Source organism: Bradysia coprophila, unplaced genomic scaffold (assembly GCF_014529535.1).
Source record: "Bradysia coprophila strain Holo2 unplaced genomic scaffold, BU_Bcop_v1 contig_358, whole genome shotgun sequence".
Classification (NCBI taxonomy): Eukaryota; Metazoa; Arthropoda; class Insecta; order Diptera; family Sciaridae; genus Bradysia; species Bradysia coprophila.
Genome location: NW_023503616.1, coordinates 5,704,951 through 5,725,948, shown reverse-complemented (window position 1 = coordinate 5,725,948; position 20,998 = coordinate 5,704,951). Strand labels below are relative to the sequence as shown.

Here is a 20,998-nt window from a genome sequence, read left to right as displayed (position 1 = left end):
TAACCTCAACGCTTTTGCGAACAATTTTTCAACAATAATTTTTTTGTTATGGCTCTATGGATGACGATTTGACAGCTCAAATAACCTTGGAACAGACCTTTTACCAAAAATTTAATTAATCAAAAGTCCAACTTTGTTTCATAGAGTGTTCCAGCGGTTCCAGCTCGAATTTCGAAGAGTTTTCAAAAATGGATGCCATGTGTACGCACACGCAGCTGTCAATGACTCGAAGAAAAAATTTCGATTTGTCCGATGTTTTGTTTTGTTTTTGACAGCTAAGTGTCCGTGGCATCTATTTTTGAAAGATGCTTCATTCAGAAGAAATCTTAGCGCGAACAATTTCAAATTTCTTGCACTTTAACATCATTTATGTTCGAGATCATTCACTTGGTTGCATATTTTACATACGGACTGCGTCTTCTTGAACATAAATATTTTTTTGCCACATAGTCCATAGTTGGTTCGGATTGCATTTTTAATGTACACCTTAGTTAGTTATAGGACACCTTATGATTATGGTGATTTTTTTGTCTGATGAGGTGCATGCAGTTGTTGTTGGGACCTTGTCCAATTCAGTTACATGCATTAAATGAATCCGTCTTCATTACCACGTCACTTAGATGGACTGCTTCAGTTGACAATTTGGCTTTGAGAATGCTGATTAATTAGCGTCCTCCCTAACTGATATAGGTCCTTTCATATTTAGATGTCCTCTGAATGTGGTTTCTGTGCGATTGGCATGACTGCAAATTTTCCGTTTTATCGTTATCATGGAATTCCTTCGTTAGAATTCTATGTGTTGTTGTCCATTTACAGTTTCGATCGCTATTTTTCAATTTTGGTAGTAACTCAGAATCCAGTTAGACTGTTGCAAGGAAATACCAAGCCTGTTTATTACTGATTGTATCTTTTGCAGATTGGCATTGCAGAAGGTCCATAAATACTCCCAAAACCTGTTGATTTTTGAACAGCTTTTCGTTAATGATAGATACCACGTGATTGTCTGGGATGGTCAGGACAATTCGAATACGAAATTTTATGAGATATGGTAAAGAGATCGTGCAAATCGCTTGGACTTTCATGTATCACCTAGGAATTCATTACAACAATGCATATCGATTCTATAGAGACGTTTTTAATAAACCAGACCGCTTATAATACTGATATCATGGGATTGTATAATGGAAAGAATATTTTCATTAGATAGGTATGTGAACCTCGTTCCCAGATGTTCATTTCATCTCTTCTATGTTTAATAAAACTATAACGAAGAAAAAGGAATTTGATTTCAATGCTTTACCATGCAAATCCAGCAGAAAAAAGGTCTGTAAATGTGATGCAAGATTCTGTCTCTGTAAAAGTAAAGTACACGCCAAGAATATGAAAGGTTTGCCACCAGATCAGTTATCAGAAAGTCCAGTTTCTAAGTTCGCAAACAAACACAAACATATATCGCTATATTCAATATTCAAATAGCTTAGATTACAGATTAGAAAAATTGGACATGCAAGTGAACTGATCACTTCAAAATATAATTTTTTTAAATGAAAATCAAGAATTCATCGCTCGAAAATAAGAAAATTTATCGGTGTTTTAGCGATCCTTTTTTTTATTTTTGGGCGAATCCTTTGGAGGTCAATTCTTCATTTTCTGCTGTCATTTATTATTTCAGAATTATCGGTTTAAATATTCCCCGAAATATTGCCGTAATTTGATGATTCCACCATAAGAACGAGTAATTTTCTTAGTTTAAAAAGTCAAATGTTCATTTCTACATTTGAATAAACACAGCTGGAACAATGAAAAACCATTAAATCTTTTTTTTTTATGAAGTAATGGGTTGCTATGAGAGGAAACCCTAGCTAGAGTTCATCACTTATTACTTTTTCTCGCCATTGTTGAAGATAGCACGGTGGCTGAACGAACTTTAAATAAACATGTCGACTTCCATCTCGGTTCTTTTCATAGCTGAGTTAGGGGAGGCGTGTACTATGCAACGGCACATGTTGCAGGCGCAACCGCTTAGCCGTTTCTGAGAACTAGGAATATCGTCGCCTGGCTCCGCGGAAGTTGCTGGACCAGTGTTTGAAACTGGAATCGGTAGAGGGATAAATCTAAGAACAACCATGTAAAAATTATTGCTCTCGGTCATTTGGTCGCAGAGCAATAGAAGGTGAAAGTCGAAAATTCCACCTCTTCAAGAGGTGATGCCTCCTCGACGAAGTTCTCGATCCAGCACTTTAATAGCATTTCTAGACAAGGTTAATGTGCTCTTTCGAATGGCAATAATTTTTTTTTTAAAGTGGTCTCTTTTGGTACATTTTCAGAAAGGTCACTTTTTTGCTACCCTCGGTGAACTTTGGCTGCTTCCATACCTTGCTGGTTGAAATATTTCAACACAATGTACCTTGTTAAGCCTGAAGTCTAAGCTTTCCAATGATACCGAATATGGCATGTATGATACTCAGCAAGAACTATTTATGATAAAGATTTTGCATCGAGGTCGGACTACTAGCAAATTTAGGGTCATTGAAAACGAAATTTACAAATATTACAAATTAATGTCTTTGAGTTATGTCTCATCGACTTACGTGAGTTATCCGTCGTATAATATCTGCTTATTTTGCCATAACAAACATAAAAATAGAAATTTCGTTTTCAATGACCCTAAATTTGCTAGTAGCCCGACCTCGATGCAAAATTGTTATCATAAACAGTTCTTGCTGAGAATCATATATGACATATTTGGTATCATTGGAAAGGTAGGATTTCAGGCTATGTTTTCAAAAGGAAATATTTCAACTGGCAAGGTATGGAAGCAGCCAAAGTTCACCGAGGGTAGCAAAAAAGTGACCTTTCTGAAAATGTACCAAAAGAGACCACTTTAAAAAAAAAAAATATTGCCATTCGAAAGAGCACATTAACCTTGTCTAGAAATGCTATTAAAGTGCTGGATCGAGAACTTCGTCGAGGAGGCATCATCTCTTGAAGAGGTGGAATTTTCGACTTTCACCTTCTATTGCTCTGCGACCAAATGACCGAGAGCAATAATTTTTACATGGTTGTTCTTAGATTTATCCCTCTACCGATTCCAGTTTCAAACACTGGTCCAGCAACTTCCGCGGAGCCAGGCGACGATATTCCTAGTTCTCAGAAACGGCTAAGCGGTTGCGCCTGCAACATGTGCCGTTGGATAGTACACGCCTCCCCTAACTCAGCTATGAAAAGAACCGAGATGGAAGTCGACATGTTTATTTAAAGTTCGTTCAGCCCCACCATGATAGGGATGATAATGAAAACATCTCAATTTGTATATATAGATTTATGAGAAATATTTATTCGTTTATAATTCTTAACTTAAACTTTGTACAGTAATACAATAATAAAAAATCTTTGCCTAAATTCATTTATTAACTAATCGCAAGCTTTCCTTGTGTTTCTATATAATTAAAAAAAATCTTAAAACTGTATTAACAGAGGTGTCGTAAAATAAAACGAATAAAATTTAATTCATTTCACGAAAATGGCATACCAATCGAAAGGATTCACTTAATTCGTTTGCATCTCGTTTCTCAAGAATTGTTTTAATGATATATACTGATGTTATAGAAATTACAAACGAAATCATATTTAAGTGAACGATAAATCTTCGACCGGATTGAATTATAAACTGTGCATCTCTATAAACGATAATATGAATAAGACGTGTAAATAATTTAAAATCTTAAATTGGTTTTCAACAGTTTTTTTTTTCGTTTTTAAGCATTAACACAAAAATTAAAAACATTTTCCTTTGTATATAAAAATAAAAATGATTATTAGTTATTTGCACGTAGGTTTCTTCTTTTCTATTTAAGATTAAAAATTTCTAAAATTAATTTTCCCGTTCGCAAAAACATTTCTGTTTTAAATATATTGTTAGTGCATTGTGAACATTCCTTTGATCGTGACGTACATACAGCTACTTATAATCTAAACATGAATCCATTCATTTTATTGTTACATGTAGTTAATTGAAAGAAATCCGAGTTAGACAAGCAAAAACATCCAGTCACTCAACGGTTCTCACCGCGAAAATAAAATAATTCTTTCTATAAGTTCGAAATTGAATCACTTTCTCACACTCATGAACGAGATATTATGGTCTTTTCCCTCGTGTTGTTTCTGCTATAATTTCGATGAACATAACTAGGTTCGTTAAAATCGTTTGGAAACGGCAAGTGTATCGCAACAAAATCACTTAATCTTTCACTTCAACTGTGTAAAGTATCAATCATTCAATCAATTGAAGATGCAAAATCTATTACTTCAATATTTTTATCATTCATTTCGCTATGATACTATGATACTAGACAGAGTCCATTCTGGTCTTTGTTGTCGACATCAGATGACTAACCGTTTCTATATAATCTAAATGAGTAAAATTTTGAAACATTAACAATATGCCAAAAAAATATTTTTTTCCATTTAAGTTTGCACCGATAACACTAAATAAAATACAAAAATTTTTATTATAAAAATTTGTTTGTTTTTTCTTCTATTTTTTCTTTCTTTAACACTTAAACATTAACAAGACATCAATGTGTATAACATTCCTGTGTGTAGAAATGTTTTTGCTGTTGTTTTGGATCTAATTTAATAATTGAATTTTCGCAGATCGCAATTGATCTCGAAGTGCAAAAGCTTAAATCAAAAGTTTCTGGTCAGACGTTCTTTGATACCATTCTTAAACTATGACGTCAAATTGTCGCTGTGACTACCCAAAGATGGGAAAAGTAATCACTGTCTGAGATCAATTATTTGTCATCGACATGACTGTCATAATAAAAAATCGGATCGAAGAACGCTTTATCCAGAAGACTCCCAGACTTTTGTGTATCTCCTTTCACTTATATGACTCCTTTCACTTATATGATCCAAAAATACATTTTAATTTCAATAATTTCACTGATAGAATATAAATTCGATGTTGCATAAGCTCTTCACAATTATTTTATTTTAACAACAACGATTCAATCACAATTGGGTTTGTTTTTCTTTATTTCTTTTATATTTTCCAATAAACTACATTTGCTTATTCAATAACTTCAGTTCGAGATTTGTGATTACAATAAAACAAAATTGATGTCACATCTGAGTTTTCGTTTCTACTAGTTTTTTTTTAATTAAAGTAATTTTCTACATGAAACGGATCGGAAACTTATTCAATTTTTTCTTTATATTATATTTTCAACTTTTCATTCTTAAATGCGTTTGAGTTACAAAAAAAATCATTTAAAATTATTATGTGCATCAGTTCTGTTACGTATCATCGTAAAAACATACCTAAATGAAAATTTATTGTATTGATTGACCGAAATCTGATAGTTGTTTGTGTGTTACGTAGCCTGAAAGAAAAATTGAAGAGATAAATAAAAAAACAAATATTTGAGGAAACGTTAGATAAACGGTCTAGTTATAAATAGTAGATGTATAAGTTTAGATACGTTCGGTAGATCAGTCTTTATCATTTTACTGACGACAATCGTATCAGCATTTTCATATCAGATTTACGTATTTTCAAGCGACTCATATCAAATCTATTACTTCATTTTTCTGAGCGTGAGGAAATTGGAAGAAATTAACGAGACCATCACGCGACCTAGCTATGTCAAATTCACCCTATTGTCTAGTTTTGATCGAATTTTAGGAAATAGGTTGAAATTTGGCGGCATGTACTGGAGATATGAGGACTGGAAGTTACCTGTAGGAAGTTGGGAACGAAAATTTCACGGCTCGTTGGAAAGGTCTCGATGAGTTCTGGGAAATAGTATGCAATTTTACCAGTTTTATTGAGCTGCAGCGCTGCATAAAACGCTACAAAAACTGATATATTAAAGCAAAAATTTCTCCAAATTTCAACAAATGGAAGGGGGGTCTTTGGAAATGTCTACCATTTAAAAATTGTCTTTAATCATGGTTATTGCAAAATGCTGCTGATATGATAAAATTTAAAGAAATTTGTGATCACTGAAGAAAAATATTTGCAGAAAAGCGCTTGAAATGGAGGGTGTGAAGGTGTTGTAAATAAGGGCTCGTTGGGAAATGTGGAAATGGCCTGTTGTTTATTCTTGGGTTCACTGATGCAAATTGATAGTATACTCCAATCATGAATTTTTAACCTGTTACAGACGGCAAGCATATGACCAGTATTATTATCAGGTCTATTACTTCCATCGATTTAAAAAAAATTAATCTGTTGATTACAAATCTTGTACGTCAATGTTTTTAACATCCATTTTACTATATTAAGGGCCGTTATCGATACCAGATGAATTCCAGAAATTAGGCTTTGCTTCGAACTTGACAAGAAAATCTTGAAAATGTAAAATGAGACTTACCCGATATTCCTTGTATATCTGTTGTTGCACCAACTGGTGTTTTAACTTTAGATTCGTCAGCAGGTGGCACGGTTGGTCGAGTCGTAGCTACAGTCCAACTTGTGTAGCCAGGAGAAGCCTAACAAAAAAAAATTGCCTTTTAGAACACACTCGCAACAATCATAAAATTCTGATCAAATCTTACCCTAACAACAGCATCGTGTGTAACGTAACCATTCGATGTTAACGGAGCTGGTGCAGCGGCTGGAGGCGACCTCAAGAATGCTTCGCTGATGTAATTGTTTGATGTCAATGGCATTATGGTTGGATTCATTGGTGCGACAATTATCGGATCTTTTTTGAGTGGTGACAGTTTTGGCATTGCCATTAACGGAGTGGGCGAATTCTGCAAGAGAACCTTATGTAAATCAACATTTATTGAGAATGCAAGATCAAACTACCTTTGGTAGATCCAGACTCTCGGAAATTGTTTGTGCTGTGCTGTCATCATCATTTTGTTGTTCAGATTCCGAATCGTCGACTGCTTCATTATATTCGCAGTGTCCGCTCAAATTGTCAGTGCCTTGACTACTTCCTGATTCTTGTCGGTTTCGTAAAAGACTTTGTTCCTGCTCATTCGGCACCGTCGAATAATGGTTTTGCTTAGTGTTTTCTTGCCGGGGAACAATATTGCAATCGAACGCCAATCCTCCTTTCGTCTTGGCTTCCTCTTTGATGTCTTCTAAGCCAGCCGGTAGTTCTACACCGATGTCTTTCATTCTCTTAAACTTTTTCATCATAAGGAATGACACGAAGGCCACGCCACAGCCGACAATGAAAACGAATGTCCACAGCACATACCATCCTCCCTTCGCATAATCCGATGAATTACAATAAATGTGCATTGGAGACGACCAATTGCCATTCAGTATTGTTGCATGTTTATTTACGTAAGTAAAGTCCTGATGATTGTATGCTTCCTTACAAGCATGTGTATCGAAACCAAGGTCATGACGATCGATTCGATGTGAATCGAATGGCGAATTAACAACATTGACTGCACGAACGCGGAATGATCGTTTTTCCACACCAAGCTCACATTTCTTGAAATTGTACGTGCATCTGTTTCCTCTTATGTCGCTGCTAATGTATTCATACTCTGTGTCGCCGATTTTGTTTACAAATTGTACCTCGTAATATTGTACTTTTCCATTCGGTGTCTCCGGAGGGTCCCACAAAATTGAAACCTCATCGTCGATGTCCAGCAATATTGGTGTTGTTAGGTTACCAGGAGCACCAACTTTGGTTTCAATGGTTACAATATTACTTCGATTTGAGTCGGCAAATGTACGAGCTGTTACCAATATGTCATACTTGGTATAACTGTTCAAGCCGGTCAGGGTGTACGTCATATTCGGGGTGACATGGTGTTTGTCAACTTCTTTAAAGTTGCTATTATACCACACCTTGTACTTCATAAGCACACCGTTGATGTGCTCCGGAATGTCCCAATGTAATGTGACCGATGTGTCTGTGACATTGGAATATTCCAAATTTCTCGGCGGAGATGGAGCTGCTTCTAATGTGGTATTGATTAGTGGTTCAGATGGCGGACCCGGTGATACACGTTGAAACGAATACATGGAAATAACAGTTTTGTATGTTGTGTACGGGGTCAAATCGGTTAATGTATAGCCGAACGAATCACTTTTTGTGATGTTGATGTATCTTTCGGTACCCTCTTTACAGTTCTCAGTTTTGGGATCCTTTATGGGACAATAGGTCAAATTGAAACCGTTCACAATTGCTTGATCCACACATTCTAGAGTCCACTTGAATTCAATCGATGTCGATTCAATTTTGGCTATCCAAATCGTGGATAGTTTGCCGATGTCTGCAAAAGATAACATCAGACATTCAATCAGAGAGATCGGCATAAAACACTTCGGACTTTTGTTATCGAAGTCTGGGATATTCATTAAATGAGGCTGACAAATTTAATATTTGCTTACCGTTGATGGATCCGGCTGTGCATCGTGCCCATACCATACCAGAACTTGAACGTTTTGAATTGGAAGCAACAGCAAAATTCAATGTTTCGTTCGATGAATGCGTAAAATTCGTAATATATTTGTGAACTCGTTCATAGTTTATCGAACCCTGCAACGATGTTCAAGTAAAACGTTTATTGTTTAACAATCGAAAGAAACAATTGGTTAGGAGACTTACATCACACTGATTCAGAAATTCGTTTTTCGTTGCACACCAGAAAACTGTGTAGCTTTCGATTTCGTCGCTAAATGGAGGTGCCTTCCAAGACAATTGATAAACGCGGTAGTGCAATATCTTCTTGATTTGCATGGGAGGTTTGAGACGATGCGAAGCTCTTGGCACAACAATTACACTTGCCATTTGCGAATTTCCTTCGTCGTTGGTGCTTCGAATGTGGAAAACCAAATCGTTGTGCATATACGCAGTCATACGATCGAATTTAGCCATCGTATTCGTAGTAATGTTTGGTCGAATAGTACTGTAATCAATAAATTGATGTGAGCTTACATGAATGGAATGATCAGCCTGTAATCACTTACGACGGAGCACCGTTTTCAATGGTAATATTGTACGTTGGATTGTTTCCGTTTTTCTTCGAATTTGGAATCTCCTTCCAATACAAATAAATGTTCCCATTGTCGTCAATATTGAATCCGCTTTTATCAACTTTTGGCGGTTCGTCCGGTCGGCGAGATAACGTTCGGAATGTTATCGACGTAAAATTGGACCACACATCTTTGTATGTGGCATTATGTACCTGTGTTGACACTCTCACATCGTACCACACATTGGCGAATTCCAGATCTTTTAGTAAAATCTCATTGGTCAACTGGGGATCGTTCGAAATGTACAATTGTTTCCAGACACCATTGCTGAATTCGGATGTGTAGTTGACGAGATGAGTTAAACCTAGTTTAGAATTGTCAGTTATTGCATTTGGCTACACACTATCGCGATCAATAAAAGTTTCGCATGAACTGAGCTTACCTCCTGGGTATGTCTTCAGTTGGTAGGGAATTTTCCATTCAATAACAGCACTGTCTGTGGTTATCTTCTTCGCCACCAAACTTTCAACGGGGTCAGGGATGACTGAAGAATACAAAATTTGAAAAGTTGAACCATACATTTCTTGATGATACACTTACCAATGCCAAAGTTGTCAATAGTAAAATATTCGCTTAGAACACCAAGGTCATTCGTTGAAGTCAGATTGAAATAGTAATAACGGTAATGTTGCCGATATAGAGCATCCGTACCACCGAATACCAAAGTGCAATAGTATGTTCGATTGAAGTCTACTTTCAGTACACAGCGATTGGTCTGCAAAGACAATTTTGATTATTACATTTGTCGGGTGTACCCCATTTTCGTTATCTTACCACCGTCGATCTAACATCGAAGTAATAACTCAACTCATATCGTGAAGCAACTGGATTCGATGATCTTTCGAAAGAACATTTCATATTCTGCCAATTGTACGAAACACATCTGAAGTTTATCACTGGCTTCGGTTTGTAGCCTAAATAAACAATTTATCAGTTGCATCAAACATGCCCAAACTTTTCATTTGATTCATTAAACTTACCAACATACACTCTTGTCATATCCACGCCGAAGCTGCGTAAGTAACAGGTTGCTACTAGCTCTTGTGGTGGAGCATTGACAATAGTCATTTCAATTGTGGATGCATTCAGTATCTGGATATGGAAGCATAAGTCAATTGGATATTGTTCAGGGATTAAAATATGAATAACTTACCCGCACTTCTTCGCGATTTAGATCATTGTTCAGTTTAAACGATAAATAGGAACTGTTCAGACCTTCTGATTGGGGATTGTCCAAATCTATTATGCATAGTATCGTTATTGTGCTATTCACCTCCTTGTAGACAGTTCCGGTCGGGTAGTTTCCTAATTTAAAAATTGATTAATTTGTTAAAGAGAACCGAATGATTTCAACTTTGAAAACTTACGTCCATAGCCATTGACTTGACGTAAAATGAAAACAGCAACCAACCAAAATAGAGCGTTCATATCGATGATCCTAGCAATAAGAGAATAACAAAATCAATCATTTGATAATTTGGCATATAGAACAAGTAAATTTTCAATTTATTTATTCGATGAACAACAAGGACGCTCAACTGTTGGTAATTGCTTATCTATGCAATTAAGTCAAACTATGAATTAACATCATTATGGTTAGGTATATCTCGAAAAAAACGTGGTTGGTTCGAAAAAAAAGTTTTTGTGGTTAATATGCCAATGCCATGCTGATAACGAAATATGTCTCTCGAAAATTTAAGCGAGCTAAGGCGACTCAATGGCATAAGAGATTCAAAGTCAAATGCCGAAGAGATTGTTAAGAAGAGATTGAAAAAGAGATGCGAAATAAAATTTATAAAAAAGTCATCCTAAACTATTTACTTGATCAAAGACTTCAGGGCCGGTCAGGGCTACTAAAGGGTGTTCAGGTGAAATGTAAGAAAAAGGGCCTGAACAAAATGAATTAAATTACAAAGGACGCATATATGCGATTTTCCATGTAACCATGCCCGGGCCTGAAAGATTTAAAGTAACAATATTTTAGGTTGATTTGTGATGTACCGTAAGACCACTTATAACATTAAAAATTATGGTTGGTTTAACACTTTCAATTATTAAAACTTAGTAAGACCGAGTTATGATGTTAAAGTAACAATTTGATAAAAGCTTGCGTTGAAAATTGAATTGACAGACGGTTCAACTTTAAAAGCACAAATCTGTACAAAATGAGTAGGACAGAATTTATATCTGTACAAACGATACCGTTCTGGTCGAGGATTTCTGACGAAATATCATACGCAAATTGTGACCTTCAATGTTAGGAAATTCCTAATTTTTTAAAATTATGTCCGATAATGTCCTACGAACCTACAGCCCAAAACTAAAAAAATACTGCTTCACGGCGCGGCGAACGAACAAAACTAACAACTCTGTTTGGTTGTCTGATAATTTATAAAACATTTTTTTTTGTTTGAAAATTACAATTGATTACTTCTTCTATATACATGTAAAAGAATTACATATCAGTCCGAAATCAATATTAAATTCTTCGAAAGTGCACAGACAGTGTTCGTATTATGTAAAATTTCGATTATATTGCCAAAATCGTAAAGAATCAGCTACTATAAACTCACTTTGATCCTGCCTTAATTGGTGGCTTTACTCCACTTTTCAATAAAATTTATTGTTAATTCAAAAGGAAAAATAATTTAGCGCTCATTGGACAATCATATTTTTCCGAACAATTCTTAAGACCGGCAAGTAATTCGTGTAAGTTACTTGCAATGCAGCACAGCACGCACAAATGCTTCTGCTACGTTTGAAATTTATGTGTAGACTGTTTTCATTTATCCTATATTCCTATACTTGAAATGCATTCATTGTACTGTGATAATTTTCTCTCATTTGTTGTTATAGTTAGCATTTTATAAACAACGAATTTTCGGAATCGAGAGTTCAGAAAAATCAATATCGTATTGCTTCTATGAAATCTCGTAGTTCTTTTTTCTGTATTTTACATAAAGACGAATTATTTAGAAATATTTGTAAAACAATTTTCATAAATAACGAAATTCGTTTTGTTTTATTAAAACATATAATGGAATAGCAGCTCTATCAGAAATTTGAATTTAATATTTTCATCATAAAAGAACTCTGACTCTTAATGGGTCTAGACTGAGCGGTCATAAATGTACATTGAATGATCTGTGGGTCATAAACAGATAACAACATAATGTTCATATATTCATTATGATGTAAATATGTAATATGCAACCATTCTGGTGCCCGAAACAACTGAAAATGCATACTTCCATCGAATCGGTAATACAGTTTCGAGATAAAAACAAATATTTCAAACATTTTTTTCTTCTTCTATTTGAACATAAATACTTCCAGATACTTAGAAGTTGTGCGCAATATCAGACTGTTTTTGAGTACTGTCAAATCAATAAAACTAAAGTATTTCTGAGGCGAAGAGGTTTTGCCAAATTTTTTCCTCAATAGATTTTAGCTGTTTTTAGGTAAAAAATGATCCTCAAACACACAGTGCTCATATTAATTTTGATAAAAATAGCTTTATCATACAAGCAGTGTAAGTTTAATCAAAGTTATTAAGATCGTTAGCAAATTCATCTGTACAAGTATATATTGCCACACGGCTCATAACGATGATTCAATTTGCATTTCTGAGAAATTTAAGCTGATTGAACATTAATTGACTTTGCAGACAAATACCATGAACTGTGTCCGGGAAATAAATTCAAGGCACTTTTCGACTCAATGACCAACAACAAGCCTTTCGTACGGTTAGGTGACGGTTTCGAATCGGCCGCACTAATACACTACTATTCCAATTCGTCAACAATCAAAAAGATCGGTAGCTGTGAATTCACGGTCAAGCTGGATAATCCGGACAGTTCAAGTGGAATTTTTGCATCCATCAAAAAATTGAAATTGCGAGAGAATACATATGATGGTTCGTGCAAAGATTTCATTCGATTCACATATAAAAATGGTACCCGTACGAGGGAGATATGCGGAAACATCGAAACATCGCCTCAGAATAATTTGATTCGAAATTTCTTCGATGAGACTTCTGGTGAAATTAAGGTGGAAATTTCGATTGACACACTTTACTCGTCGTCTGTGGATGGATTAGAAGTATTTTTGGTTTTTACAGCTTATTCAGGTAAGATGGCGATATGAACTTTTTTTTTTAATATTTGAAAACAGCTCTGGTGCATTTCACCTATATTAAAGTCAAGGATACAAAGAATCTTACGGTCACACTACTGAACTGTTTAATTTTTTCCTTTCAACAACTGCCCTGATGTAATAGCAATCGCTTTAATTGCAATAGATAACAATGTACTATACCATCACAACAATCAATTCCCATACCAATTACTTAATGACAGCATAACAGTCACATGTTTTTGCATAGAAAAGACCTAACATTATATTTGAGTGAAATAATGTTCAGTAGACTGTGATCCAACAATAGATATAAAAGGAATTTTCCCAATACAACCTTAATCGCATTGAACGATTTTTTTTTTCTTCAACAGATTGTTTCGGAAGCTCACTGCTGAGATGTTCCCCCGAAAAATGTATTTCGGATTTGTTTCGAGACGACCAAATTCTCAATTGCCCTCCGCCAGGATGTTTAGATGAAAGTAATTGTGTGAATCATGAGAAACCAATGATAATATCCGTAAGAGGCGATTCATCAAATTCATCTGGATCTGGATCGGCACATATTATTGTACCCGTGGTTATTGTAATTGCCGTTCTGACTGGTATACTGTGCTTCTGCAAGAAGAAGAAAACAACGACCAATTCTCATCCACCAAATAGTGAACATGTGGAAGAGTTGAGACCCACCGCTCGATCCGATTTGGATTCATATTTAGAATTCCAGGATGTTCGAAATATACCTACGGTGCCGAATCAGCAGAATTACCGACCCGTGCCGTATGCACCACAAGAGGAGCACATTGGACCAATGCCATTAGTACCGCCAGATCAGCGTTATGATCGACCGATGCCAACAGCACCGCCGTGTGGCTTTAAGGACGATCCACCGCCGTATGACACATTGTTCAATTCAAGTCATAATAAACCAGCGAATGTGTAAATTCTTATGACATGGGAACGAACGTTTCGAAGTTCAAATTTTTATGTTTTGTTCTAACTAATCTCAAGAAAAGCTTGTTCAAATTATTACTGCCGGAGTTACAGAATTTCAAAAGTACCATTTTAACGAAAGACATTATAGTTCAGCGTCTAAAGTTCTCAACTATATACAGTTCTGCAGTTAAATACAGTGAAAGTCAATCAAATTTCTGAATAAGTTTACATCAGCTGTCTTACCACTCATATAAACAAATTGCTTGCTTATAAGTCTATGCGGATTTGATAAACACATGCACGCACGTTGTAATAGTAAAATCGTGTAGACACTGATGAACACTGTGACTGTATAAGTAGATCAGCTGATAAAACAACTGAAGAAAGTTCAGACACAAATTCGGTTGACCTTGCCTGTAGAATGTTTTTTTCTCGGAATTTAATGATAGAGTAGTGCTCTTAAGTCAGTGTCTTATATTTAATGAAATAATATATAGGAAATATTCTCAATGTCCAAGAGCGGGTCATAGTTGAGTAGTTACATTGCATTGCATTAAACCGTCGCTTTTCAAGTCTAACGAATTTACTACTAAATGTTAAGATGTTCTCGGCACATTTTCTTTAAGTACAAAATTTTGCTATGTGTATTTGAGAAAAAAAGAGTTTATTTTTTGTATGACCACGTTCTATTTTCACAAATTTAAGTTAATTTATTAGTAAGGAATAGAGGAAAAATACTAAAGCTGAAAACACACGAACAATATTGCGATTGTCGTTCCTACAGCAATTCACCCATATTCGTGCCGGCCTTTTATTAATCACACTCAGTGCGATATAGCCTTTTGTACTAAAATCAACTTTTTAGTACTAACAACTTGTATTAGAATTTGTATTAGAATTGCTGGGATCTCGACAACTCGTGTGTTGTCAGCGTAACTAAATTAAGTTCAATTTATGCATTTTATGTCAAACCAAAAATTTATTTACACAAAAAGACCTTTTATGTAGACTTTGAGTTTTTTCCCTCAAAATAGCGAAGAAGAAAAATTATTTTCTGATGAGATTTTTATATTGAAAATTATTTATTTTCAACCGCTTCAAATCGAATTGTATTTACATTTAATGTTTCACTTATATGTGTATTGTAAGTTATGTCGAAAACGTTGAAATTAAAGAAATAAATTGAAGTTATTGCTTAAATGGAGAGATATCTAATTTTTATAAAATATTTGCTGCCATTCAAATTGTAAAGTTTGGGCCACATGTTCTGACTGTTCACTTAACTTCTACACACTAACCTATTACAACAACAACACCTTTGAATACTCTTCATATAGGTTTCTTCCAAGGCAGTTCAAAATGTCAATCGTCATCCACAGAGAAGCCAACATGACCTCACTTTGAAGTTTTAACGAACAAATTTGTTAAAGTTGACTTATTTTTTTTTCTGTGGATGACGGTCGGTTGTTTTCGGCCTGTCAAAATTCGTTTTTACCGTACGATGGAAGAAACCTATGCTCAAGTTTTTCTGTAAGTATGCACCAGTGCCTATTCATTTACCAAATCTACTGAAATTTACCTAAAATTATAAAAAAAATTCCGAATTTTATTTTTTGTAAATTTGGTAATTGAATTTACCAATATCACGCTATTACCTGGTTTCGATAGGTACACTACATGTTGGCAAAACCTAAAACTTTAACGCTAAATTTTGTCAAGAGACTGCGAATATTTTCATGAAACTTGCATCAAAGTATATAATCTTCTTACCCGATAAACAATACGATTTCCACAAGAACATACCGTAAAATGTGGAAAACCCGAGGATATACCTTTCTGATTTGTTTTATGGAAAAAGTTGGAAAGAAACGAACAAATTCCACAAAACAATTACGCGTTTTTGTACCTGTCCGATACCTAATGTCATGTTGAAGGTGATTTAGAGTAGATAACGTCTGCGTATTTTGTTTGATTGTATACGTTTAAGAATGAGCTTGGAGTAAACAAATGATAATCTCCGTGATAAAAAGACACTTTTATTTAAATTAGCTCTACGAAAGTCAAAATGAATTTGTACCAAGAATTGTTGGATATAATGGGTACGGTAATTGACCAAAAATCGTGCTACATTCACAGCCGTTTTGCTAATTTGTTTTAAATTTATTTTTCATTTGTGGAAAATGATTTCTTCGAACTGAAGATGAGTCTTTCAAAGGTTTGTAGTAACAGTAAGCTGTGTAGTATCGTGGTAGTTTTTCAGATTAAAATAGTCAACAGTGCTTAGAAGCATATCAAAAGGCTTAGTTAAAACCTTTAGGGCTATAAGATCAAAGTATCAATCAAATCTAGATGAAAACCATTTTTTTTCGATATTTGTATCGATAAAGGCTTCAATTGGTAATAAAGAACATCGAGCTTAGAAAGAGGTCACAAAAAGCCTAATTTGAGACATGTGTACAATTTACCAACATGAACTATTTCTCGTTATTAAATATATTTGTTTCCCAATTATTTTCGTACGTCTCACGTATTTCTTTTCTAACGGAATGAAATACCAACGTCCTATGGTTTAGTATTTAAATCATTCACCACAACTATTTACCAGAATAAAGGAAGTCTAATCAAAGAAATATAATCTCAATTAATTCAAAAATTCGGACGTATGAAGCAACACGTTCCGAACTTCATTGTACCGATTTATTTCGGTCGACATTTTAGGTGAATTGTTTTGATTCAACCATCATGCACGTAGTGAAAATATTTCCATTCAGGATAATTTCGTGCAATTAACTGGTGTGAATTTCACGCATGTGATGTACATTGTACATGCTATATGTATGAAAGAAAACAATGAGCTGCGTTTTATACAAACTGGTTCCGTGGAAAGGTTGTTTAAGAATTCATAAATACAACCTGGCATCGATCGTAAATTCTAAGAAATGGCAACGAAGGATATATAATTAAATCCATCAAAATTGCGAGTGCTTTTAATTGAATTATACATTCAACTGCATACTTAATCGATAACTGTGGTTTCGTCAAAATGTAGTCATTAAATTAATCGTCTAAGTAAATTAATTGATGTAATGCAGTAATTGAAGTACTAGATTTCTCACCTTACTAATCTGGACGAAAGTAAAAAGACCTTACTGCAGCTTCTGAAAATCCTAGTAATACTAAAACGGATTCTAAATTGTCACAGTCTAAGTATCTCTTTTTTTTACATAATGCGACTGAATTCGCAGAATCTTTGAAATAAACAAACAAACGGAGATTCTATTCTGTGAATTAATTTTATAAATATTCGTGTATGTGCTGCATACATTAGCGTCAAATAAAAGAAATTCAAATACAACAAATTGTTGGTTTGTAGCGGAAAAAAGTTGAAAAACACTGGTAGATATAAATGTAACTCAAATATTTAGATACTAAAATTAAAATTCGAAGTGGCAGTCGACAATCACAGAAGATACTTATCATACATTCCATAAATTGTTCTGAATTAAAACACTTGACAAGAATAGTTACGTACTTATGGCGAATCATCATTTTTACAATAAATGTTTGTGTCGCAAAGCGTATGAGTTTATACAATTTTATGCATACCAGGAATTTTGTAACATTCCGAATTGACCCTATAAATAATCAACAATCTCGCTCCAAGATAAGTAAGCTCTCCAAGAAACATTAAAATATTCTTGGTATTGGCTAATAGTCAAAGACTATACAGTTTTGGTTCTTAACGACATTAAAAGAAACTGTTTGTGCATAGCAGTGCTATGGTCAGTGTCGTTATCACACGTGGCATTTCTTATTTATCGCAACAATTTCCTCGTATATTAGCGACACCGATTCTTGTTAAATATAAAATTTGCAAAAATGAATTAAACTCTGATGAATTCATGGATTATTGCCACCAATTCACCTTTCAACGGAAAATCAAAACTTTGTTTTTAATGAATTTGTTAATTGAATTATGGCCAATTATTATTTTATTATTGATATTTCAAGAGGTAAACATAGCAAATCGAAATTTTATGATGACGATGGCTGAGCGTGAAAAAGTGCTGAACAGAGGTTTAGCAAGAATTGTAACCTGTTTTAAATATTTAAAAAAAATTAGGTGCAACATTTGTTCCAAAAGTAACGGAGAAAAACTGACCCTGTAATATAAGTACGTATGCATCTACCGGCCGGCAGAGAACATAAGACGAGATATTATTGTGACTATTGTGACAATCTCAATTTGTTTCCTTTATATCCCGATATTAAATCCCTAGTAAAGTCAGGCTATTCAGTTGGCGAAAGCACAGACCAAACTAGGAAAGCAAAACCCTGAAATAACCAGCCAATGAAAAAAAAAACGCGCCAATCGCGTCACAATCGCCACAAACGACACAATTTGTGTTGCTTCGCTATAAGGTTTTTTTTACTAAAAATGGTTGTGTCAGTCACAACAACTACAACAATTTGTCAAATTATATTCGAGAAAATAGGCCCTGGTCCCTAATCTCATCCAGATTTTCTAACGAAATTTTTATAAAATGTTTGACCTTTTATGCATAGCGAACAGATAAACTAAATTTTTCATAAATAATGAAGTTTAAGAAATAAAATAGAATTTTTAGAATTGGGGAAGGAGAAAATAAATATAATGTGAATAGAAGGACAAACGGTACTTACGGTGATTGCAGCTGTAGAGAAGATTCCTTCAAACGGAAATAGTTCACCCAATCCTTTACTTGTTCGTGTCGAAAATCTATTCAACTATGTTCACAAATGGCACGAATCTCGCTACCAATCGAATTCATTGTTTCCTTTAAATTTTTAATTTCAGCGCAAAACCTCTGTTCCAAAAATTAATTCTCATGAAATAAAACGATTAGCCGATTTCGAAATGGTTTCCCAGAAAACACTGGCCGTAAAATTCTACGAATGTTCGTCTTTTTTTCTTTAGATAATCACTCTACTCTATGAGTTTTGAAGGCACACTACCAATAATTATTTTATCACAAAATTCGTTTATCAGCAAAAACAGTGGTAAAACGATACTACAGATAAAAAAAATGTCAGTTTTTTACACAGCACTAACAAACAAAACCATAACACCATCAAGTCATTATTTTGATTCCGAGAAATTCGACCATTTTTTTTCTTCTTATATTTTCATGAATGAGCTGTACAACCTTTTGCTATTAATGTACAAAACCACACAATTAGCAAATTTGAAAGGATTTTTTCAAAAGTTTGTTGTTTGATTGCTTTACTTATTAACTTTATTAGGCAGCAATTTAGCTCATTTCAAAAATACTTCGCATTCAAATTCAACTACGAATTTCTTTTTATTTATTTACATTGTAGCTCTTCATTTTTCCAGGAATCCAAGTTCTTACGACCTTTCTGCGTGCATGCTTTTTCCACTATTTTCTAAGGTGATCTACACTTTGATATTAGGCTAATATTGATCTGAACCGTGTCCACAGTTAATTGTTTTTATATCGACGAGAGCAGGTGAAATTATTAGTTCCGAATGATTTTTTATAATATTTTCTGCAAAGAATCACTACTGTATAAAGAAGCTACTTACTACCAACTGAACAATGCCGGAATGATATTTTTGACACAACGAACACAACGCGATGCTGTATTATCTACAACAACAGGTTATAATTTAGCGGGAAATATGAATTTTGTAGGAAACTTTATGTCATCCGCTATCGAGAGTCACAAGTTCTGGTGGATGTGGTCTATAAAATATTCTAATAACTAAACTAATAAAGCAAATGTTTTAAAAGGTTTTCTATCAATCTGTTAAAAATCTGTAGAACAAAAATTATTAAAATATTCGATTACAATGCTAATCGTATACCAGCCGACTGAATAGTTAACCATTTTCGTTCTCTTGTTTCTGCTTTTTTACGAGAAAAGTGAAGTTGAAATTGAATTTTTTAATATAATGTTTTTCGATGACAATCGTTATAAACTGTTCGGTCAGTGTTGTGTTAGATTTAAGTTTAGTACGACACCTCTTCCTTACCTTCGGCTCGAGTTGCAAACACCAGCATTGGCAAAATAAACAGTTCCAAACAAAGACGTAATATACTGTTAATGAAACACAGGGACACAAAGATGAACTAATAGATTTAAATTACTGAATAATAGATTTGTTGATTTTATTCCGATACCGTTTGTTTTAAATCCTCACTGCAGTGTTTTTTGGTCGTTAATACTGATGTAACTGATGACTGATCTTTTATATTAACATCTTACAAGAAGAAAATAGTAAATTTGCCCCTTTCGCACGTTGCACGTTTTTCAAAACACCCTTACTAAAAGTGCGTACGAAATTTGGTAATTGAAAGTGCAAATTGGAACCAGTGACCAGCAAACGCTTACTGAATATTAAAAAGAATAATCGAGCCACAGGTCGAAATCTTTTAATATATAGGACTTGTATTTATGATTGATACTTCACTCCCGTCACATCATATCATTAAAAGACTACTCAAAAATCGACTGAATAAAATGAAACACAACAATAATTTTATACAGAACCAGTCAGTCTACTAAATGCGTTATTAACCTGTTACAGACGGCAAGCATATGACCAGTATTATTATCGGATCTCTTACTTCCATAGATCAAAGTATTCTTAATCTGATGATTTCAAATCTTGTACTTCAATTTTTTAACTTGCATTTTACTGTATAAGGGACTATTTTACCCAGAGCTTGTTATTATTTTTGTCGTCGTTATTGATAACAGATGAATATTGAACAGGTTAAGCACTCAATATATAAAAATGTTTATGCTACAAGAACTGTAAAGGGTATTTTATGTTCGAGAAATGGGAAATGGTTCGAGGCGACTATGAAATCAAACGATTAAAAATACTTTGATCTAGAAGTAATA

At 34.3% G+C, this 20,998-nt stretch overlaps 2 protein-coding genes across 2 annotated transcripts; one reads left to right on the top strand and one right to left on the bottom strand.

Moving 5' to 3' along the window:
• Positions 1–5,027: 5,027 nt before the first annotated feature.
• LOC119081406 (cytokine receptor-like) lies at positions 5,028–19,696 on the bottom strand. The gene is made up of 14 exons (XM_037190300.1): positions 18,770–19,696; positions 10,384–10,454; positions 10,170–10,321; positions 9,997–10,108; positions 9,791–9,930; positions 9,557–9,731; positions 9,399–9,500; positions 8,951–9,320; positions 8,589–8,889; positions 8,372–8,519; positions 6,821–8,253; positions 6,565–6,765; positions 6,381–6,498; positions 5,028–5,387 (listed from the first exon to the last, which is right to left on the bottom strand). Exons 2-14 carry the CDS (start codon positions 10,442–10,444, stop codon positions 5,338–5,340), a joined length of 3,363 nt encoding a protein of 1,120 aa, XP_037046195.1. The 5' UTR covers positions 10,445–10,454; positions 18,770–19,696; the 3' UTR covers positions 5,028–5,337.
• On the top strand, positions 12,394–15,290 carry LOC119081461. The gene is made up of 3 exons (XM_037190447.1): positions 12,394–12,548; positions 12,684–13,145; positions 13,525–15,290. Exons 1-3 carry the CDS (start codon positions 12,485–12,487, stop codon positions 14,091–14,093), a joined length of 1,095 nt encoding a protein of 364 aa, XP_037046342.1. The 5' UTR covers positions 12,394–12,484; the 3' UTR covers positions 14,094–15,290.
• Positions 19,697–20,998: the final 1,302 nt, after the last annotated feature.